Genomic DNA, 25,002 nt, shown 5'->3' with positions numbered 1-25,002 from the left:
TTCGCTTACAGGGAGGTACCACAGAAGGGAGTAGGGTTCTCACCCTTTGAACTTCTGTTTGGTCATCCTGTAAGGGGACCACTTGCCCTTGTTAAAGAAGGCTGGGAGAGACCTCTCCATGAGCCTAAACAGGACATAGTGGACTATGTACTTGGCCTTCGCTCTAGAATGGCAGAGTACATGGAAAAGGCAACCAAAAACCTTGAGGCCAGCCAACAGCTCCAGAAGTTTTGGTATGACCAAAAGGCTGCACTGGTTGAGTTCCAACCAGGGCAGAAAGTCTGGGTTCTGGAGCCTGTGGCTCCCAGGGCACTCCAGGACAAATGGAGTGGCCCTTACCCAGTACTAGAGAGGAAGAGTCAGGTCACCTACTTGGTGGACCTGGGCACAAGCAGGAGCCCCAAGAGGGTGATCCATGTAAACCGCCTTAAGCTCTTCCACGACAGGGCTGATGTCAATCTGTTGATGGTAACAGATGAGGATCAGGAGGCAGAGAGTGAACCTCTCCCTGATCTTCTGTCATCAGACCCAAAAGATGGTACAGTAGATGGAGTGATCTACTCAGACACCCTCTCTGGCCAACAGCAAGCTGATTGTAGGAGAGTCCTACAACAGTTTCCTGAACTCTTCTCCTTAACCCCTGGTCAGACACACCTGTGTACCCATGATGTGGACACAGGAGACAGCATGCCTGTCAAGAACAAAATCTTTAGACAGTCTGACCATGTTAAGGAAAGCATCAAGGTGGAAGTCCACAAGATGCTGGAATTGGGAGTCATTGAGCGCTCTGACAGCCCCTGGGCTAGCCCAGTGGTCTTAGTCCCCAAACCTCACACCACAGATGGAAAGAAAGAGATGAGGTTTTGTGTGGACTACAGAGGGCTCAATTCTGTCACCAAGACAGATGCTCATCCAATTCCAAGAGCTGATGAGCTCATTGATAAATTAGGTGCTGCCAAATTTCTAAGTACCTTTGACTTGACAGCAGGGTACTGGCAAATACAAATGGCACCTGGAGCAAAAGAAAAGACAGCATTCTCCACACCTGATGGGCATTATCAGTTTACTGTTATGCCCTTTGGTTTAAAGAATGCCCCTGCCACCTTCCAAAGGTTGGTGAATCAAGTCCTTGCTGGCTTGGAGTCCTTTAGCACAGCTTATCTTGATGATATTGCTGTCTTTAGCTCCACCTGGCAGGATCACCTGGTCCACCTGAGGAAGGTTTTGAAGGCTCTGCAATCTGCAGGCCTCTCTATCAAGGCATCCAAATGCCAGATAGGGCAGGGAACTGTGGTTTACTTGGGACACCTTGTAGGTGGAGGCCAAGTTCAGCCACTCCAACCCAAGATCCAGACTATTCTGGACTGGGTAGCTCCAAAAACCCAGACTCAAGTCAGGGCATTCCTTGGCTTGACTGGGTACTACAGGAGGTTTGTGAAGGGATATGGATCCATTGTGACAGCCCTCACTGAGCTCACCTCCAAGAAAATGCCCAAGAAAGTGAACTGGACTGTGGACTGCCAACAGGCCTTTGACACCCTGAAACAGGCAATGTGCTCAGCACCAGTTCTCAAAGCTCCAGATTATTCTAAGCAGTTCATTGTGCAGACTGATGCCTCTGAACATGGGATAGGGGCAGTTTTGTCCCAAACAAATGATGATGGCCTTGACCAGCCTGTTGCTTTCATTAGCAGGAGGTTACTCCCCAGGGAGCAGCGTTGGAGTGCCATTGAGAGGGAGGCCTTTGCTGTGGTCTGGTCCCTGAAGAAGCTGAGACCATACCTCTTTGGGACTCACTTCCTAGTTCAAACTGACCACAGACCTCTCAAATGGCTGATGCAAATGAAAGGTGAAAATCCTAAACTGTTGAGGTGGTCCATCTCCCTACAGGGAATGGACTTTATAGTGGAACACAGACCTGGGACTGCCCATGCCAATGCAGATGGCCTTTCCAGGTTCTTCCACTTAGAAAATGAAGACTCTCTTGGGAAAGGTTAGTCTCATCCTCTTTCGTTTGGGGGGGGGTTGTGTAAGGAAATGCCTCCTTGGCATGGTTGCCCCCTGACTTTTTGCCTTTGCTGATGCTATGTTTACAATTGAAAGTGTGCTGAGGCCTGCTAACCAGGCCCCAGCACCAGTGTTCTTTCCCTAACCTGTACTTTTGTATCCACAATTGGCAGACCCTGGCATCCAGATAAGTCCCTTGTAACTGGTACTTCTAGTACCAAGGGCCCTGATGCCAAGGAAGGTCTCTAAGGGATGCAGCATGTCTTATGCCACCCTGGAGACCTCTCACTCAGCACAGACACACTGCTTGCCAGCTTGTGTGTGCTAGTGAGGACAAAACGAGTAAGTCGACATGGCACTCCCCTCAGGGTGCCATGCCAGCCTCTCACTGCCTATGCAGTATAGGTAAGACACCCCTCTAGCAGGCCTTACAGCCCTAAGGCAGGGTGCACTATACCATAGGTGAGGGTACCAGTGCATGAGCATGGTACCCCTACAGTGTCTAAACAAAACCTTAGACATTGTAAGTGCAGGGTAGCCATAAGAGTATATGGTCTGGGAGTCTGTCAAACACGAACTCCACAGCACCATAATGGCTACACTGAAAACTGGGAAGTTTGGTATCAAACTTCTCAGCACAATAAATGCACACTGATGCCAGTGTACATTTTATTGTAAAATACACCACAGAGGGCACCTTAGAGGTGCCCCCTGAAACTTAACCGACTATCTGTGTAGGCTGACTAGTTTTAGCAGCCTGCCACAAACCGAGACATGTTGCTGGCCCCATGGGGAGAGTGCCTTTGTCACTCTGAGGCCAGTAACAAAGCCTGCACTGGGTGGAGATGCTAACACCTCTCCCAGGCAGGAATTGTCACACCTGGCGGTGAGCCTCAAAGGCTCGCCTCCTTTGTGCCAACCCAGCAGGACACTCCAGCTAGTGGAGTTGCCCGCCCCCTCCGGCCAGGCCCCACTTTTGGCGGCAAGGCCGGAGAAAATAATGAGAATAACAAGGAGGAGTCACTGGCCAGTCAGGACAGCCCCTAAGGTGTCCTGAGCTGAGGTGACTCTAACTTTTAGAAATCCTCCATCTTGCAGATGGAGGATTCCCCCAATAGGGTTAGGATTGTGACCCCCTCCCCTTAGGAGGAGGCACAAAGAGGGTGTACCCACCCTCAGGGCTAGTAGCCATTGGCTACTAACCCCCCAGACCTAAACACGCCCTTAAATTTAGTATTTAAGGGCTACCCTGAACCCTAGAAAATTAGATTCCTGCAACTACAAGAAGAAGGACTGCCTAGCTGAAAAACCCCTGCAGAGGAAGACCAGAAGACGACAACTGCCTTGGCTCCAGAAACTCACCGGCCTGTCTCCTGCCTTCCAAAGATCCTGCTCCAGCGACGCCTTCCAAAGGGACCAGCGACCTCGACATCCTCTGAGGACTGCCCCTGCTTCGAAAAGACAAGAAACTCCCGAGGACAGCGGACCTGCTCCAAGAAAAGCTGCAACTTTGTTTCCAGCAGCTTTAAAGAACCCTGCAAGCTCCCCGCAAGAAGCGTGAGACTTGCAACACTGCACCCGGCGACCCCGACTCGGCTGGTGGAGATCCGACGCCTCAGGAGGGACCCCAGGACTACTCTGATACTGTGAGTACCAAAACCTGTCCCCCCTGAGCCCCCACAGCGCCGCCTGCAGAGGGAATCCCGAGGCTTCCCCTGACCGCGACTCCTTGAATCCAAAGTCCCGACACCTGGGAGAGACCCTGCACCCGCAGCCCCCAGGACCTGAAGGACCGGACTTTCACTGGAGGAGTGACCCCCAGGAGTCCCTCTCCCTTGCCCAAGTGGAGGTTTCCCCGAGGAACCCCCCCCTTGCCTGCCTGCAGCGCTGAAGAGATCCCTAGATCTCCCATTGACTTCCATTACAAACCCGACGCTTGTTTCTACACTGCACCCGGCCGCCCCCGCGCCGCTGAGGGTGAAATTTCTGTGTGGACTTGTGTCCCCCCCGGTCCCCTACAAAACCCCCCTGGTCTGCCCTCCGAAGACGCGGGTACTTACCTGCAAGCAGACCGGAACCGGGGCACCCCCTTCTCTCCATTCTAGCCTATGTGTTTTGGGCACCACTTTGAACTCTGCACCTGACCGGCCCTGAGCTGCTGGTGTGGTGACTTTGGGGTTGCTCTGAACCCCCAACGGTGGGCTACCTTGGACCAAGAACTGAACCCTGTAAGTGTCTTACTTACCTGGTAAAACTAATCAAAACTTACCTCCCCTAGGAACTGTGAAAATTGCACTAAGTGTCCACTTTTAAAACAGCTATTTGTCAATAACTTGAAAAGTATACATGCAATTTTGATGATTTGAAGTTCCTAAAGTACTTACCTGCAATACCTTTCGAATGAGCTATTACATGTAGAATTTGAACCTGTGGTTCTTAAAATAAACTAAGAAAAGATATTTTTCTATATAAAAACCTATTGGCTGGATTTGTCTCTGAGTGTGTGTACCTCATTTATTGTCTATGTGTATGTACAACAAATGCTTAACACTACTCCTTGGATAAGCCTATTGCTCGACCACACTACCACAAAATAGAGCATTAGTATTATCTATTTTTACCACTATTTTACCTCTAAGGGGAACCCTTGGACTCTGTGCATGCTATTCCTTACTTTGAAATAGCACATACAGAGCCAACTTCCTACATCTACACTACACCATTCTTGAACTTGTGTAGAGATAGCTTCGCTGGGCTGGACATAACCTAAAGTAACTCATCAGTCAGTTTAATAGTCACCTCCATACTAAATCATGTCTACTATCAACCTTCCCCTCAGTTTCATCAAACACGGTCACACACACAAAAAATTGTTTCTCTTCTCCTCCTCTTCTGTACACAGGTTGTGCATCCTCCTCACCATAGCATATATGACTGCCATTGTGAAAGTTTTCATTGCTTTTTGGGTATACTTTGGAACTGGTTACTAATTGCACGTTTTTGCCGTTTTTGAGACCATTCGCAACATGCCAACGGTTAGGACATATAAACTGAGAATTGGTGATTGGAAATCGAATTTAGAAAATCACAAAATAAAAAAAACATTCAATATTTGTGCGCTCTGAGCGAACCTAAGTGTAGCGACACCTTCTACATCACACAAGCTTATTTTAATGGCTTCAAAACCATTTGCGAATGGTTCACAAATCAGAAAACCTTTGAACATCAGGCCCTACATCATGATGAAGTAACAGTTCCACCTGAAATCTCAAACTCAGCTTCCCCTTCAATCTCTTACTGACTACACCTTTGAACCTGTACAGTGATCTGCTGTCTTTTGGCTAAGTTCATGGCATACAAATACTACATAATTGAATGCTTAGAGGCATATTTACAAGAAAGTGGTGCATCATAAATGATGCACCACTTTTCTTGCGACACCATGTGTGTGCCGTAATTAGGCACACGTTAGGCCAATTGCATCAAACATTTTGACACTATTGTGGCGCTTTGGTGGATTAGCGCCAGAAAGTATGGCACTAATCCACCAAAGTCAAGGGAGGCCCATTGAATACAGTGGGAGTGTCACTTTAATGCCTGTATAAGGCAGGCGGTAAAATGACACAAAAAATGGTGCAGTGAAATCTTGCAGATTTCACTGCACCATTTTTCTGGGCCTTCTAACAGGGGAACGCTCCCCTTGCATACATTACGCCTGGCGCAGACATAATATGGAACAAGGGGTTACAAAGTGGGGCAATGCTTGCATTGCCCCACTTTGTAAATATAGTGCTATGAAATTGCCTCCTTAATGCCACATTATCTTAAAAATTATGCTAATGTGGGGCAAGGAAGCGCAAGGGGCTTGTAAATGTGCCCCTTAGTTTGTGGAGTTCTCATCTTGTTACACTGCTCGCATCTGTCCTGATCGAGCCGGTACTGCTGCGCCATGAGTGGCGGCAGTTCTGAAGTGGCGCTGGTGGACTAGCGCTTCCCCCTGCAGTCTTACCTCATGTCTAGTCCATCAGCATGCACCTTGCAGGGAACATTCTGGGCCATGGAGGCCCAGCCAAGTTTTCTTACCTGAATCCCTTGGTAAAGGTTCTGGAGAAATATGTATCTGCTCAATCCAAGATGGCCAACACCATTTTTATTCCTCTCTTATCCCAACAGGTTATGGAGGCTTTTCTGTGATTCCATTTCCTCCTCCTGTTCAGGGCCTATTTATGGGAGGGTTTTCAGTTGGTTCATTGCGTCACAGTGCTTCAAGTTTCCTCTTTGTGTTCTCTCACAACTGGAGTCTTCTTTCAGCAGCTTCCAGCTCCAGCCCCTTTCTTCCAGTCCAGCGTCCTTCAGGTTCCTGCGTTCACTATCTGCAGTCTGGCTGTCTCCTCTGATACTTTTATTACAACAACTGGGAGTTCCATCTTCTTGTTGAGGTTTTCATCTTTTGTTTTTTTCTCGTCCTTGGGGCTCTGTCTTAAGGGCCCTTTTCTGGTGACATTGCCTTTTCACAAGTGTCAGTGGCAATGTGGCTACCGGAAGGCATGACCCTTACTCCTGGCACAACGTGACTTGGATGATCAGACATCGAAACTGCATGGGGGAATCCTTCCAGATGCCATAATTGTGACACACCGCCCATTTTGATATAGATATGATTGTGTATCCACTGTGGAATTATGCTTGATAAAAATCAGAGTTGAATTATTTTCATAACAGCTGGATGTAAAACATTAGCTGTTAAAGTTGCTAACATGTCTTACTTTTTTTTTCAGTAAAGATCCCTTTCTTTGTTGATTTGCAACATCCTGAACTACTTTTGAATAACACCACAAATTTGTATCTTACTCCTGAGGATGGAATCAGTGTTGGTGTCTGGTAAGTGTGTGTGTGAGAGGTGATTTTGAGATCTATGGAATGTTCAATTTGAGTTTCAACATTTTGTTTTCATTGAGTTTTTCACCAAGCTGACCACTTGTTGGTAGGTGTCACAATGTGATTAGCCTGGTAAAAGTGGATGAGAAAGCAAAAGCGTTAATGCTGTGTAGTGTGGCTTCCACAGCACATACACTGGATGGGGGCCGTTTTATACAAAGTTTGCGCCCACTTTGCGCACCACCCCCTGACCCCGGGGGCGCTTTAGTATCTGAGAAGGGGCTGCAGACGCTTGTGCGGCCTCTACTGTACCTTCTCTAATACAGATACATATAGCACCAACACTATTATCTGGAGGCATTCCCTTTTTTGTGTGGGGGAGTGGCCCCATGCCAATGAGGGAATCTGTTTGCCTCTGTGGCCGAGCCATATTATGAATGCGGGCGCAGAGGCAAAGAAACTATCAGGAGGTGCTTTCACAGTGCATCACTAAAAGGTGACGCACTGTCAGTGCGCCCCCTGATGGCTGCACTCTGGACAGGGTGAAGTGGGTGCTATGGACTCCCAGACAACCTCGTTTAGGCAGGTGCAGTCTTTGACTGCATCTGCCTGCAAGGGGATCTGTCACCCCTCTTGAAGGCGCAGACGGGTTGCCGCCTACACAGTGAAACACGGAGCAACTACTTCAAAGCTCCTCCGTATTTCCCTTTACTGCCCTGGCCACAGGGTAGGTGTGCCTGGCGCAAACAAGGAAAATGCACTTCATTGTATAATACAGCCCTAAAAGTGACCTATAGTCTGCGTAAATTATCCGTGGCTCTCCTTTTGGCAGCTGTGTTATGTGGAAGGCTTAACCCTTCTGGAGGTGATGAGTTCCACAGTAATGAAATGAGAACATCAAGCGCGTTTGCCAACAGTACTGTCATACAAAGTCAATGTCTCCACCTAAATAATGAATTCAAATAAATAGCAGTAACATTCAGTACCAAGTAAATCATATCAGCATAACATTTTCCATCCTCACCATAAATTATCTTAAAATAGCATCATTTCAAGTATTTCGGAAACACAATCCTTCTGTCTCCAAGGATGAACTTAGCCGTTTCTGAAGATAAACACATTTTGATGTCAAACACAATATTTTATTTATTGAACTGGACACTGGAAAAGTCAGTTGAGTTTCCTTCTTGATTGCATGTGGAAGGGGTAACTCATCCCAGTAGCCACAGTGTCATCTTACACTTCATAGAAGAAGTTGATTGTGAGGCATCAAATGTCCCCTAACATAATGGAATAGGAAAGCACCAAGCAAGGACATTGAAAAGTAGATCGAGTCAATGTTCCAACTACTACAAGAAGCAAAATCAGGAACAAAAATAGTACAAAAGAGGCAAAGAATGTAACAAAAATAAAAGAAACTAACTTGTTGGCATGCATCCTTCACTTGTAAATTACCCCTTATGTATAATTCAAATAGGAATTACAATAACAGGCACAGATTCTACTTCATCTTAGATTGGGAACCTCAACCAGAATTGCCTGGACATACTAAAATCTTGGTAAGAGTAGTGTGTTAGGCTTTATTGTATTTGTCTTTTAGTCACCCACCCCAAATAATCTAAACATAATCCAGTTTCAAACAGTCATGTTACCAGGGATGGAGCATATTTGTGACATCTAGCAGGTGATGGCCTTATTCATTGAGGTGATCACTTATACACCCCAGATAATTCAAAATCACTTTCGTACACCCTGGCAATGGTAAGGTTTTGCAGAGTGGTTTTCAAGCTGCTTTTATGGTGGTGAAATCTGTATTTCACAAAGAACTGTGACATATTTTCCATTTTCACTCTTCCTTATCTGATATGATTTGGATTTCATACCACTGAATTTTGTACAATAAAATCACGCAAATGTGTAAAATAAATATACTTATATAAGACAAATCTTACATATATTCTGTGCAAACTGGTTTCTGAATGTAGTCCTTACATTCTACAGCCTCCATACTCCCTAAATGTGTCGATATTGACTGATCTTTAGAGATGGACAATGCATCTTTTCCTTTGGTGCTATATTTCGCATGTCACTTGTGTTCATAATAAAATGTCATCCACATCATTCTGGGAATAAAGCATACTATTTTATTAACCTTTTTAGAAGCACATACACATAGTGCAGGTTTGGTCATACACTGCTTGACCTTACATGGTTTCACAATATTTTCTCTTAGGATCATACGTTTTGTAAACCTTTGTTACTTTAGAATTATGTTCCTCTATTCATTCGAACTCTAAATACTTGGTTTGGTAAAAAACAAACTGAGGTCACCCTTAAGTAAAGCAGTGTCTTATAAAAATAGATAGATAATGCACAGGAAGATCATGCAAGCTTTCTGAACATAACCAACACCTTTGTAAGCCTTCCTCACTTATCATTAGATTTAATTTCCTGTTAGGACGTCATTGAAACTTACCTGCGACTGAAACTCATTCCTGAGTGTCAGTCATTTCCTAGATGAATCAGCAACTTTCCTTTCTCTGTTTATTGCCTGATGCTAAACACTTTCCTGATCCTCAGCAGACATCGCAATTCTGTCCTACCTACATGTTTGCTGCATACCTAACCACTGCTTACCACAGGTCTGTCTCTAAACCTGCAGCTCTGCTATTGAAGTAGGGAGCTGACTTATTGACACAGTCACTATTATCAGTAGACTAACACCTCTTTCAGGGTAAACCTGAGAGGCTGTAAAACCAAGAACTACCCTGGAGGGTAACAGTACAAATGCAGCTTTGTGGGCACCAAAAAGAATGCAGCTGTAGGCCTCAACCTATATGTAATGGCAAAATTCTCTTCTGTCTCTTAACCCTCCATGTGTCTCGTGTCCTTTTGCTCTACCAGTCCCCACATTCCAATGTTGTCATCGAAGGATGCACCATTTCTGGCTGCCACTGGAAATTCTGTATAGATGAGATATCTCTACGGATGCATTAGGAATGAACAAGTAGGCTGTGCCAAATGCGGTCTGTTTACACTAAGTAAAAACAGCGACACACCTAGCTCCCTGTCTCCATCCTTGCTAAACAGGTATCCTACTTGAAAAGAAGGACCATAGACCTCATAAGGATAACACCTACAGCAGCACTAGCAACCATAAAACCATTACTACGTCTCTTGATCTGTGTGTATGTATCGATGCCTGTGTGGCAAGTTGTCCATGTGCTAGGGTGCCATTACCCCGCTATGTATTTTTGCCTGCTTGTGTGTGTGTTTGCCTGTGTCACATGAATGTCTGTAGGTATATTGCTTCATCTGTACATTTGCATGCATGAGTCATCCCAGCAGGGTCTCGCAGTGAGTTAAAAACTTGCCACTGACGTTTGTAGTGAATTCGGGTGGCATGATTGAATCCCAACTTACATTTGATGGAGCGATGGGCCAACCTTCTACAAATGGTTACCTGATGGATCTTTGTCAACAGGAGAGGTAAAAGGAGTAGGCATTAATCGTGTTTGGCTACACAATGAGGACCAGAAATCAAAAATAAAGTTAAGAAGTTTTTATTACAAGTTAGCAGTCAGATCCATAGAAATCAATCTCAAAACCATGCTGTAAAGATACAGGACAACAACAGGATAAATAAACCTCCTGAAGAAGTTTAGGCAAACAAGCATGAGACAACCCTGAAGTTCAGTTACAACAATGCAGAAAATTAGAAATTAAATCTGGTGTTCAGAGAAGCGTCTCCGATCCTCTCTCCTTAACACGAGTAATGTCTAAAGTCATCTAACTTAAGAGCTAAATCGATCAATTGTAATTAAACTACAAAGGAGTGTCAAAGCCTTGGAAAAATGCAGGAAAAGGACAAAAATTTATATATGCCCATGCATATGTAGGAAGGTGTCAGCATTTCAGAAACTCGGTAAGGATTCTTCTAGAGTTAGAGAAATAAGTGTCAGCCTAAGCCACTGCAATAGGATAAAATGGGGAATACTTAGAGGTCTGCACCTCCCAAAGTCCAAAGGAACAGTGACCTACATCAACCTGTAAGAACACTAGTTAATACCACCCAAATCTTCTAAGCAACGCCTTTCGTTCACGCCATCAGGGGTTCCATTGTCCTTTCCTTTCTCACATTATGAGCTGCAGTGTGTACAGACTCTCCCAGACCGATCCTGGAAACAACGTCGACCTAGGGTACTTGCAACTCCATGATGCATCACTGAATAGGTATTGTCATTTAACGCTGTTTCTCCATGTTCCTCGTCAAGGTCCTCTTCTCAAGCTCTCTTTTGCTAGCAAAATGTTACATCTATTCTCAAACTAGCACTCCACTTGAATGTACCTGCAAAGAAAAAGAGAAGCAACAGAAATGGAAAAAAATATTTCATGCTGAAAAAATAAAGGCCTAGTCATGCCAAGTTTAAACGTGTAATTCAATGGTGCACATTTAATATGTGTCATTTGTGCACGTACAGCTACAAATAAATGAGAATGACAGTATATAAATTCAAATGAAACTCATCATTATGAGTTTTAGGTAAATGCAGTGCAACTTGAATACATGAGCATAAATGTAACTAAGACCTACATTATAAATTCAAATATGAAAACATTAGTGCACACGTTTACACAAACCCTTCGCATTTCAATATTGTAAGGATAGTCTTATCCAATCCGTAAAGACTAAAACTCATTTAATAAGGTTAAGGCACACAAAATATATGAATTTCTATTTCTACAGTGAAGGCATTTCCGTTCTGAGTTCAAGTGCATCAATTAACATTAATAACATTAGGACACACAAAGTACGTAGTGCTCAGTGCACATATGTACCTATTGCTTATTTGTGACATGTAGGATGAACTGTGTCTCACTGAAATGGTTAAAAGTAACACATTAATTGCAGCAATTTAGAAATAGTAGAAGTGAGTTGTGCCAAATACAAAAGTCAAACCTATTGCCTTTATGAAAAGCAACGCTTGCCTCTGTTTGAAAGCTAGGTGGGAACACCCATTCGTTCTGACTGCCGACCATGAAACTGAATTAAAAGTTCAGAAGGAAAGATGCACTCCCTGGGAATTTGTACACCACACACCTCTTGTCGAGGGACTTCTACCGAGAACCCAGGCACTCAGAATATAACTTTTATGGAGCGGTGATTACTTGATCCTTAAGTTGATTATTTAATACTAGCTTTTATCATTAGTGCCTCACACTCTCAGGTGAAGGCTAATTGTAGGTGTTGTGAAGTCGTTCACTGATTGCGTATTTTTTTCTCTTGTAGGCATACCGTCCCTGCCAGCAGAGGTAACGAAGCGCATAGCCAGAGCCAAGACTGGTTTGAAGCATCTCTTGCAGATGATAACCCGGCTGTAATTTATCTACATGGAAATGCCGGTACAAGGTGGTTCATTATTCATTCATTCTATTAAAACTAAAATAGTGGCATCATCTGTATAGATTTCTGAGTTTGGCGTATGGTGGATGCAGAAGCGTCAGGACAGTGCCATCTTAATTATTTTTGAGACCCTGTGCAAGACACTTTTTTGGCCCTCTGTTCTGGTGACCTTTTAATTTATTCAAAATTTTCCGTTAATTTAAGCCCTGATGAGTTACCCATTTTCAGTTAATTAAAGCCATCAGGTTTGCCAAAAAAAAGAATTATACATTAAATTCCAGACATTGGAACATGCAAAAACAGATGTATGGTCAAGCTGTCAGACAAATAGTTTCAAAAAAATCTAAAACAAGCAATAGTACAGCAATTTATTTTTGCTCTTAGATCAATCTTTTTAAAAACCAGAACAATATTTTATGTGGAAATAATAGTCTAAGTCCCCTCCAATGTAGGAAAAACACACTAATGGTGACGGTGGATGTATAGTGGAATAGTAGAGAATATAAAATGACATATGCACATAGCGCTTGGAGTTGTAACTTTAATTGCCAGATATCCGTAATCATAATAAATCTCACTTCCAAACTGGCAGTTTTGCTGCTACACGGAAAATCAAAGAAGTGCAGGAAGGATTTTTAGCATTCCACAGGGAGAAATTCAACAAATGTTCTTCTTAATTCTCTTCCCATAATTGGTTCTTCCTCTTGCCTTTCTGTGTGCACACTTCTCTATCTAGACAGTGACAATCCCAACTCCCAAACTCTGCGGAGTAAGAGAAATGGGTGCAGGCAAGAGAATGGAGAAGGATATAGAGATTAAGGGAATGGTACACGGTGACACGGTGAGGGCTGAAGTAGAGGGAGAAGAAAGGTTGAGATGAAGTAGTGAGTTAGATGAAGTAGGGAAAGAGCAAGATAAACAAAGAAAGGCTTGGTAGCCCAAAATATAGCAGCAAAGAAGTAGGAAGGAAGAGCTGGAGATATAGAAAGTGAGGAAGAGTGAGATAGATTAGGGTTTAAAGTGAGGTAAAGAGACCTTGAGATTGGAAAAAGGACATGTATAGAGAGGCATAAGGGTGAGATACACTGAGGCATACTCTAAGTAGAGAGAGTGGTAGACATCGCCATATTGTGAGAGAAGTGTGTTAGACAGGGTGAGGTAGAGAGAGAACAGATAACTAGAAGGGGTGTGGCACATAGAGATGTAAACATAGGTGGACAGAGGTAAAGAGATGGGTAAGGTAGAGGTGAGGTGAAGTAAGCAGAGAGGCATGAGACAGAACAATGGGTGAGGCAGAGAAATAGATTTTCTGAGTGGTAAAGAGATGTGAATCAGAGGTACTCAGCTAGAGGGATAGGTAGAGAACTGAACTTGAGAAGGATGGAATACAACAACATAAAGGGGTAGAGAGTGAGAGTTGTATTATGGAAAGTTGATGTAGGGAGAGACATAAAATAAATATAGAAAGATACCGAGCGGTAGAAAGAGGAAGAGGTAGCTAAAGAAAGCGAGGAACAGAGAGATGGGTAATTTAAAAGAGTGCTAGAGAAAGAGAGAAGGACATATAGAGAGATTCATAGAGGTGGGGAGGACTGATGGGCAAGGTATGCGTAGACAGTAGTAGAGAGAGTGGCGGTCATGAGAGACTGGTAGATTGTGGTGGATTTTAAAGAGGTATAATGAAAGAGACGTGTTGTAGACAGGTGTGGTAGATGAGTGAATATAAAGAGATAGGCACATAGAGATAGATAGACAGGGGTAAAGAGAGAGGGTGAGGCAGAAGAGGTCAGGTGAAGTAAGATGAGAGGATTCAGGTGAAATAGCTGATGTTGAGGGTGGTAGAGAGTGCAGAAAGAGGTAGCCAGAGTGGGGTAGCTAAAAAAGAGAGATATAGAGATATGAGCTACACAAAAAAGAGAGGTACAAAATGTGAAAGTAATAGAGGAATATACCATAGAAATAGAGAAAAGAAATGCGTAAGATAAAGGGAGGGGAGAGCAAGTTAGAGGGTGGTAGAGAAGTATAAAGGTAATGAGGGGGTGCAAGGTAAGGAGAGGGATGATAGAGCAGGAGATAGGTGAGTTAGCAGAGGAGAGGTATATTGAAATGTAGTAGTGAGGCATGGCTGGGTAAAGAGAGGCAGATTCAGAGACAGAACTGGGTATAGAAAGTGCGAGAAGAGAGAAAGTTTTGACAGTCCTGATCACTTTACCAGGGGACCCCTTAGAAAGTCGCTGCCCTCGGCAATTGCCCACTTTGCCAGTGCATTGAAACATCTCTGTTGGGGGAACCTTTCTGCTCTGTTCAATTTCCATTTTGGGTCTGGCCTCCTGTGCCTCCTAACTTCTATCTCTGCACAGTGGACTGCATGCGCATCAAAATGGTCAGTGCCACTTTTACCCTGAACTAATCACAATACATGGTGGTGTAATTACCCATTACTAATGCGCCATTTGGAAAGTTAATGATGCAGTCAGGGCCGGAAAACAGAGGGTTCAGGGAGGAAAGTGGTATTGATGGAGGGCTTAAGTTTTCAAGTGTAATGCTGTTGATAGAAGAACCGTCATCAGGAAATTCCTGTGTCTTTGGTATCACAGTTAAAAGTGATATTGCACACCCCGCTACACATTAACTATGGATCCCCAGATGTCAGCCACAATGTTTGGGTGAGGGTCAAATGAAGAGTGAGCTTTGTGAGAGTTATTTTGTATAGTCAGGATTAGGTCTTCCTAACACAGAGGAATTAATGTAGTTTCCACCTCCTGCAGACATAAGACAGCATCCTCGTTCGGCTTCCATTCTGCCGCAGCACCATGTGGTGGATAGTGGGTGAGAGCCTTTTTGCTCGCGGAAGCTTCATTCTCATCTTTCTCTGTAATAGCAGCTCCACTGGCTACTTGCAGTAGTGCTGTGAGTAGTGTTTCAGTAATATTTCAGGGTTTGAGAGAGCACCAGGATAATGCTTTTTCAGTGAATTGAGTTACTCGTCTTATCAATTTAAGAGTTGTCATGAAACAATCTACTGTTCCATTTGCCTTGACCTAGAGGGGGATGATCTTCAAGTAATGAGAATCCATATAATTGGGTAAGCCCTAAAACAATTTTTTATTGAATTGAGTGTTTGTCATCAAACTGGAAAATTTCAGGTATCCCAAAAGTGGATAAGATCTTTGTCAGAGTTGAGATAATAACATCCGCAGAGGTTCCGGGTGCACCTTTAACATTGGGAAACATTGACTATTGTTCAGTGATAACTAGGATATGTTGTCTTATCAGCAGTGGACCAAATTAAACTAAGGGCCTCATTACGTCCCTGGCGGCCGGCGGTAAGATGGTGGTAGCCATGGCCATACCGCCGGCCCCTCCAACATACCGCCAGGCTTCTGCCTGCCGGTCATAATCCCCAACCGCCAGCCTGTTCACGGCGGTAAACACCGCCATGGAAAGGCTGGCAGTAAGGGGGACTTGGGGTGCCCGTGGGAGGCCCTGCACTGCCCATGCACTTGGCATGGGCCGTACAGGGGCCCCCAGGCACAGCCCCATTGCGCATTTCACTGCCCGAATTTCGATCAGTGGAATGCGCGACGGGTGCTACTGCACCCTCTGCACATCAACATTGCCACCAGCTCTATTACGAGCCGGCGGCAGTGTTGATGTGACTTTTCCGCTGGGCCAGCGGATGGAAACAATTTTACCGTCCGCTGGCCCAGCGGAAAAGTCATAATAGGGAGCCAGATATACCGCCAGCAGTATACTGGCGCCCGCAGCTTTGGCAGTCTTGTCACGGTTTCGGGCGGGTCTGATCAGGACTCTGGTTGGGACACCCCTTGAGGTCACCGAATATCCTAAAGAGGTAGTATACTGGGGAAGAAGAGCAGCTAAAGGCATACACAGAAAGGACAGCTATGAACAGGCACAGGAAAGTAAAAGCAGAGCAACCCTTGTGTGAACAAACAGGAAACGGATCACCAGTGGACAAACACGCTGGGGTTGTACACAGAGTAAGGCGCAGGACCTCCCACAGTGACAGGGAATCTCAATGCCTCTGTGCAGTTTGCTCTTACAGATAGTCACCCTGCCAGCCCCATAGAAAGGAGGCAGCAGAAGTGATTCTGTCTCTGGACCCTAGAGCACAAACAAGGATAGTACTTACATACACAGGACACGCTCTTGTGGGTCCAGCTGGAAACACAGTGGCGATTCCTGAGAAAACAGCAATAGCACACTGTCACTGTTAGGCACGAAATACAACGTATAACACTGGACAAGGAGGGGGGCTGGAATTGCCTCCTGGAAACCAGGAGCCAACCCCAGTACACAGGAGGACACGTATACACTGGTGAAGACTGATAGAACACTTACCAGACACAAAGAACCAAGAAGAAACAGAAACAGAAGGGAACCAACAAAGAGGCAGAGGCAAGAACTATGAACAGGCTCAGGCTGAAGCAAAGGCAGGTCTAGGACTTGAAAACAGGGTGCAAACTTCTGTCTGGGACAGACAGACAGGACTGGGAAACTGAGAACAGGCTCTGGCTGGAACAGGCAAGGACAGGACTGGAATACAGGGAGTAGGAAATGATCAGTAAACAGGACTGGGAAACAGAGAGAAGGTTCAGGCTGAAACAAGGCAGGAGCAGGGCAGAGAAACAGGGAGCAGGCTTTGGAAGAAACAAACAGATACAAGGCTAAGAAGTAGGGAGCAGACTCTGGCTGGAACAATCAGGAGCAGGGCAGAGAAACAGGAAACAGGATCAAGCTGGAACAGAACAGGAACAAAACTGGAACACCATCCGACAAAGGGTCTGTAACACAAAGGAATCGAAGTCCGATGCACGACGGGGAGCTTGAGGAAATGGCTGCTTATAAGCAGTTCCAAGCTGGGCTGCACAGGAGAGGTTTCAGGTGTGTGTGGTTTCTGACACTTGCAAGTCCTGGAGGAGAGGATCCAGTGAAAAGGAGCAACTGGACTTCTCCCATTGAAAACAATGGGAAACAGAATCCGGGTTTTCCTGACTACCAAGCTGTGCATTATGGGATTTGCAGTCCCAAGAAGCAAATGTAGTCCTACACAAGTGTACCATGGAGAAAAGAGAAACAAACAGGAGTCAGAAAGGGACTCTAGATAGGTGTTCAAGGTGATTCCCAGGCTTCTGACAGTCCCCTTACAGCGCCCCCTGGAAATGGGACGACCGAGTCGTAACAGTATACCCCCTCCCACCAGTCCGCTCAAGAAGAGAAGGCGATCTTTTGGCTGAAAAAAGTTGAAGAGGAAAAGCCAAAGCAAGAAAATCCAACACCAACCTTGGTTGATAAGTTTACAGTCCTGCCACACATGAATCATCCAATGAGCAAAGCATGTATTAATGCCCATATGGGCTCCGATGTCTTTCCTCTTTAATGTTCGAGTGATACGGGAGGAGTGCATGGAGTTGGTTTCTGGTGAAGTGGATTCAGGAGCAAGGAGATCTGGAATGGCATTACGGGCGGTTATCTTTATGACATTAGTTTCCTGTTCAGTACTGTCTTCTTTGGAGGAGATAATTGGCGTATTAGTAACTGTAAGGTCTATAACTCCTTCCGACAAGCAGGATATGTCTGTTTCTGCAGCAGTATTTGCATTGATTGTGGTCTGAGGCTTGCAAAGCATAGAGACTGGGGAGACATGGGTAACTGGTGGTCTCAAGGTAAACATGTAAAAGTCAGAATTTTCTTTAGTTTTGGATGACTTCGGAGTATCAATCACAGGATCAACAAGAGTTTTTAAGTCTTTAGAAACTGGATTAACATCTGAAAATGTAGAAGTTCCACAAACAAATTCTTTAGGGTGATCTTCAGACAAGACTGGGATTTCTTCATTGCAAGTGCTCTGTGGTGTGTTCGTGGTATCAGAAATGGTTTCTTTGCTAGGCGTTTCTACTACAGGTAGTTGATCTTCAACTCTGTTAACATTGAAAGGTTGTTCTTTGGAAAGAAATAGAACTGGAGTCTCTTCAGAAATCACCTTTACACTGTTACCTACATTTTCAGCTCTAGCCTTTGAATTGATGATGGTTTCTTGCAATAAAACACTAAGAACAGTATTTATCATCAGATCTTCGAATACAAGATTCAAATTCAAGTCTTTAGTTTTAGTGGGACATATTATATCTTTCAGTACTTGAGCTTCGGTTTCAGATTGCTGGTTTCCAGGAGTCTTTAATTTCAGAGACACAGCAGGTGGCATTGGTGTGGCTGATTTTACATCAAAATCAGATACCGGTAGATCAGAGAACTGTTCTTCACTAACCGTTGAGCTGGAAACAGGCAGCGCAGTGGCAGGGAACAGCAAGTCAGAATCAGTGGTTGAGGCTGCAACTGTGTCCTGTTCTAGGAGAAGGCTCTCATTTCTTATGGCAGGCTGTTCAGTTTCAGATTGCTGGCTTTCTTCCTTGTCTGAAATCTCCACGATTTGCTTTGACACAGAAGAGATTTTTAAACTTTCTGAGAAGTCCATTACATTCTTAGTAATTGCGGGTATTTCTTCACGGTCAGAAAAATCCATTAATTCACTTGAAACAGGAACTGTCTCTTCATTATCTGAAAATTCTATGATATTGTTTGAAAGGGCAGGAGTATCCCCACAATCTGAAAATTCTGGTGTGTGCGCCATTTGAACAGCACTATCTGCAGGTTTGTTCACGGCAAGGCAGGAACCACTGTCATCACTAGATTCAGATTCTTCAACACTGTTGCACAACTTGCCATTAATCTCCAGAAAAATCATATCTTGGTTTCTTAAGGTGCAGCTATTGGAGTCTGCATCAGAACTCTCTTCTTCCTTTGGCTTTATTTGTTCTGACAGAGGGGCTGAGACATTTCCTTCTGAAGACTCTGATCTATCCTTTGAATCAAGAGGTGTCAAATCTCTCAGAGATGTCAGAGATTCAGTCAACTGCACAGGGATATTCTCTGGAAAACTACAAGCTGAGAGAGAGTCTGAAGAAGAGGCTGATATATTTATAACTGGAGCAGTCTCTTGACATTCATTCATAGCAGGGAAAATCTGCTTTATAGCAGTCTTTGGAGAGGCACATGAGGTAGCATACTGTTCTTTAAGCGAAAGCTGGTGATCATTTTCTTTTTTCAGGTTTTCAAATTGCCTTGCAGTAGTTTCCATCAGCTGCTCTGTTACTTCTTCTACCTTACAGATAAACAGAATGTCTGGTTCTGCCAACAGTGAAATATGCATTGATGAAAAGAGCCCATGTGCAAGATTTCTTGTGTATGTTACAACATATTCATCATAGAAGTCTGATATCTGCCTTTTAATCTGCCAAAACTGCTCTTTTAGTGTGTGTATGTCCATATTGTTATCAAACCCACTCAGAATAGAAAAGGGTTTAGCAGAGCTTTTAGGGATTGAGACTGGTATATTATCATCCAGTTTGGGAAGAGCACAAGCTTTTTGAATTGAACTAAGGAATCCCACAGTCTTTACTGATCCCTTTGATACAGGTTCTATCCTGCTCACTTGAAAGCACTGAGGGACTGGTAGATCTTTACACGAGTCAGCACAACACTTAGGAATTGAGACTGATGTACTTTCATCCAATTTGGGAGGAGCACAAGCCATGTGAGTTGAACTAAGGAATCCCACAGTTTTTACTGATCCCTTAGATACAGGGTCTAGCCTGCTGACTTGAAAACTCTGAGGGACTGATAGGTCTTTATAAGAGTCAGCACTGCACTTTGAATTCTGAGAAACTGGCCTAGATGGGCTGAAGCACTCAACAGAAAACAAGGGAATCGGTAGTGTGGCTTCTTGAACAGTGTCAGGGTTCTTTGTTTTGGCAGAGTGCTGGAAGTGAACTTGGGATGCACTAGCATGAGGCAAGGAATTAACCCTCTTTTCTTGAGAGTAAATGTCTTGTGCAGAGGTAGCAAAAGCACTTCCACGGTTAAGAACATTCTTACTGGCTTCAGCTAATAGGTACTGCAAAAACTCATTACGTCCTTGTAATTCTTCTACAGACAGGGACTGGGGGTCATAGCCACAAATAACATAATAGTCTATCATTGAAAGATTAGCAAGCCACTCAGTGTAGTACTGAACTTGCAATCTTTGATTTTCTCTAACAAGTCTATCCTTTAAACTAAGGCCTTTTTTCGAGGTCTTCAGAGAATGTCTAGGTTTAGAAAGGGGTGTCGGAACATGACAGGAAAGCATTTTAGGTCTGTGTGTGCCTTTATTGCCTGGGGAGCTTGACATTTTTGGGTCGTGCATTCTGTCACGGTTTCGGGCGGGTCTGATCAGGACTCTGGTTGGGACACCCCTTGAGGTCACCGAATATCCTAAAGAGGTAGTATACTGGGGAAGAAGAGCAGCTAAAGGCATACACAGAAAGGACAGCTATGAACAGGCACAGGAAAGTAAAAGCAGAGCAACCCTTGTGTGAACAAACCGGAAACGGATCACCAGTGGACAAACACGCTGGGGTTGTACACAGAGTAAGGCGCAGGACCTCCCACAGTGACAGGGAATCTCAATGCCTCTGTGCAGTTTGCTCTTACAGATAGTCACCCTGCCAGCCCCATAGAAAGGAGGCAGCAGAAGTGATTCTGTCTCTGGATCCTAGAGCACAAACAAGGATAGTACTTACATACACAGGACACGCTCTTGTGGGTCCAGCTGGAAACACAGTGGCGATTCCTGAGAAAACAGCAATAGCACACTGTCACTGTTAGGCACGAAATACAACGTATAACACTGGACAAGGATGGGGGCTGGAATTGCCTCCTGGGAACCAGGAGCCAACCCCAGTACACAGGAGGACACGTATACACTGGTGAAGACTGATAGAACACTTACCAGACACAAAGAACCAAGAAGAAACAGAAACAGAAGGGAACCAACAAAGAGGCAGAGGCAAGAACTAGGAACAGGCTCAGGCTGAAGCAAAGGCGGGTCTAGGACTTGAAAACAGGGCGCAAACTTCTGTCTGGGACAGACAGAGACAGGACTGGGAAACTGAGAACAGGCTCTGGCTGGAACAGGCAAGGACAGGACTGGAATACAGGGAGTAGGAAATGAGCAGTAAACAGGACTGGGAAACAGAGAGAAGGTTCAGGCTGAAACAAGGCAGGAGCAGGGCAGAGAAACAGGGAGCAGGCTTTGGAAGAAACAAACAGATACAAGGCTAAGAAGTAGGGAGCAGACTCTGGCTGGAACAATCAGGAGCAGGGCAGAGAAACAGGAAACAGGATCAAGCTGGAACAGAACAGGAACAAAACTGGAACACCATCCGACAAAGGGTCTGTAACACAAAGGAATCGAAGTCCGATGCACGACGGGGAGCTTGAGGAAATGGCTGCTTATAAGCAGTTCCAAGCTGGGCTGCACAGGAGAGGTTTCAGGTGTGTGTGGTTTCGGACACTTGCAAGTCCTGGAGGAGAGGATCCAGTGAAAAGGAGCAACTGGACTTCTCCCATTGAAAACAATGGGAAACAGAATCCGGGTTTTCCTGACTACCAAGCTGTGCATTATGGGATTTGCAGTCCCAAGAAGCAAATGTAGTCCTACACAAGTGTACCATGGAGAAAAGAGAAACAAACAGGAGTCAGCAAGGGACTCTAGATAGGTGTTCAAGGTGATTCCCAGGCTTCTGACAGTCCCCTTACAGCGCCCCCTGGAAATGGGACGACCGAGTCGTAACAGGTCTTGGAGAAAGACCGCCGAAGTTGAAATGAGGCCCTAAGTGTCCATTTTCTTCTAATGGCCATGCCATTCCAAGGGCTCAGGCACTCTATTTCCCAAGTTCTGTCAGGTGCCGGGCAACTTTTTCTGTGTCCAAAAACGAGGACCAAGCCTTCTACTTCAGCAGTTTAGTAGTCAGCATTGAATACAGGAAAGCACTTTGGCTTTAGGGTTTTTTAAAATTGGAGACCAATGCCTGGTAACCCTCCCTTTGGGAGCCTTTCAGACAAGACAAATTGTTTAGTCTTGAATGAGGTGCTTCATTTTTAATTGAGAGCTTCTGTAATATGAAATCAGTGATCAAGATTAGTATGAGGTGAGGCTAGTCCTAACACTGCCCCATGGGAAGAATCCCAACAGAGCTCATTAACAAGATCTGTAGAGGTTATCCTGATCTTACTAGAATGTGTACGTTCGATGGCATCTGTCGCTGTAGATACGCATGTTCTGCAATAGCTCGCCATCTGGTGTTGGGCCGGAGTGTTACGAGTTGTTTTTCTTCGAAGAAGTCTTTCGAGTCACGGGACCGAGTGACTCCTCCTTTTGTCTCCATTGCGCATGGGCGTCGACTCCATCCTCGATTGTTTTTTTTCCGCCATCGGGTTCGGACGTGTTCCTGTCGCTCCGAGTTTCGGAACAGAAAAAATAGTTAATTTCGGAAGATTTTCGTCGGTATTGTTGCGTTCGGGATCGGCGTAGTTAGATTCAACACCGCATCGAAGATCGAAGAGCTCCGGTGCCCTTCGGGGTAATTTTTCGATCCTCCGTCGGGGCCTGGTCGGCCCGACCGCGTGCTGAAGAACGCCGATGGAACGGACCCCGTTCCGTTTCTGCCCCAAATGCCACAATAAATACCCCTACACAGACCAACACTTGGTCTGCAACCTGTGCCTGTCACCTGAGCACAGCGAAGACACCTGCGAGGCCTGTCGTGCGTTCCGGTCCCGAAAAACACTCCGAGACCGTCGAGCCAGAAGACTTCAAATGGCGTCCGCACCGACAGCCCAACGGGAGTTCGAGGAACAGGAAGAGGAAGGTACCTTCTCGATCCAAGACTCAGACTCCGAAGGATTCGACGATACACAAACCGTGAGTAAGACGTCGAAAACCACACAAAGAAACATTTACAAGGCCCAGGGGACGCCACTGCCACCAGGCCATGGCTCAACCCATAAAATCGGTGACCGACCGTCGGCACCGAAAAAGGCCCAAACAGTGCCGAGATCGTCCGACTCCGGTCGAGACACCGGCACGCAGCCTTCTCGGGACCGAGAAAGTGCTGGAGACAAGCCTCGACACCGAGATGCCGGTGTGGACACGGCTCGACGCCGAGACAGCGGCACCGAAACAGATCGACGCCGAGAGGTTTCGGCCCCGAAAAGGAAAAAAGTCACCTCGGAGCCGAAAAAACACGCAGACACAGTTTCGACGCCGAAACAAACTGCAAGCGACCCAGCTTCAGGCTCTTATACAGAAGAGCACTCGCTAACCTCCCAAATGCAGAAGCATAGGTTTGAGGAAGAGCTACAAGCAACTGATGCGGACCATACGCAAAAGCGTATCTTCATTCAGCAGGGGACAGGAAAAATAAGCACCCTTCCCCCCATTAGGAGAAAGAGAAGGTTGGAGTTCCAGACGGAACAAGCACCACAACCAAAAGTGGTGAAAAGAGTTACACCACCACCCTCTCCTCCGCCCGTGATTAACGTTTCACCAGCACAAACGCCATCACACTCCCCAGCTCACACCACCATGAGCCAGGGTGACCAAGACCAGGACGCATGGGACCTATACGACGCCCCAGTGTCAGATAACAGCCCAGAGGCATACCCTACAAAACCATCTCCACCAGAAGACAGCACCGCGTACTCTCAGGTGGTGGCTAGAGCAGCACAATTTCACAACGTAAGCCTCCACTCAGAACAGGTCGAGGATGATTTCCTGTTCAACACACTCTCCTCCACCCACAGCTCCTACCAAAGCCTGCCTATGCTCCCTGGTATGCTCCGGCACGCAAAAGACATATTTAAGGACCCGGTCAAAAGTAGGGCAATCACACCAAGGGTGGAAAAAAAGTATAAGCCGCCTCCTACAGACCCGGCTTTCATCACAACACAGCTGCCACCAGACTCTGTTGTTGTAGGAGCAGCTAGGAAAAGGGCCAACTCTCACACATCTGGAGATGCACCACCCCCAGATAAAGAAAGCCGCAAGTTTGATGCAGCTGGTAAAAGAGTCGCAGCACAAGCTGCAAACCAGTGGCGCATCGCGAACTCCCAGGCACTACTTGCGCGCTATGACAGAGCCCACTGGGACGAGATGCAACATCTCATTGAACATCTGCCCAAAGACTTCCAAAATAGGGCAAAACAAGTGGTTGAGGAGGGACAGGCCATCTCCAACAACCAGATCCGCTCCTCCATGGACGCTGCAGATACAGCTGCACGGACAATTAATACATCTGTAACTATCAGAAGGCATGCATGGCTCCGAACGTCTGGATTTAAACCAGAGATTCAACAAGCAGTTCTCAATATGCCTTTTAATGAAAAAGAACTGTTCGGTCCAGAAGTGGACACAGCGATTGAGAAACTCAAAAAAGATACGGACACTGCCAAAGCCATGGGCGCACTCTACTCCCCGCAGAGCAGAGGGAATTACAGCTCATTCCGTAAAACGCCCTTTCGAGGGGGGTTTCGGGGTCAAAGCACACAAGCCAGCACCTCACAAGCCACACCGTCCAGTTACCAAGGACAGTATAGAGGAGGTTTTCGGGGACAATATAGAGGAGGGCAATTCCCTAGAAATAGAGGAAGATTCCAAAGCCCCAAAACCCCTACTACTAAACAGTGACTCACATGTCACTCACCCCCTCCACACAACACCAGTGGGGGGACGAATAGGTCATTATTACAGAGCATGGGAGAAAATCACTACAGACACTTGGGTTCTAGCAATTATCCAACATGGTTACTGC

General features: G+C 45.5%; 1 protein-coding gene across 1 annotated transcript in view; it reads left to right on the top strand.

Moving 5' to 3' along the window:
• Positions 1-25,002, top strand: part of ABHD12B (abhydrolase domain containing 12B) — a 328,971-nt gene that overhangs the window by 178,663 nt on the left and 125,306 nt on the right. The window contains exons 3-4 of the mRNA XM_069208676.1: positions 6,786-6,888; positions 12,176-12,295. Coding sequence (XP_069064777.1) covers positions 6,786-6,888; positions 12,176-12,295 — 223 coding nt within the window. The remainder of the gene's footprint in view (positions 1-6,785; positions 6,889-12,175; positions 12,296-25,002) is intronic.

The sequence above is a fragment of the Pleurodeles waltl genome, chromosome 9, assembly GCF_031143425.1.
Source record: "Pleurodeles waltl isolate 20211129_DDA chromosome 9, aPleWal1.hap1.20221129, whole genome shotgun sequence".
Taxonomy (NCBI): Eukaryota; Metazoa; Chordata; class Amphibia; order Caudata; family Salamandridae; genus Pleurodeles; species Pleurodeles waltl.
This window is presented reverse-complemented; position numbering and strand designations above follow the sequence as displayed.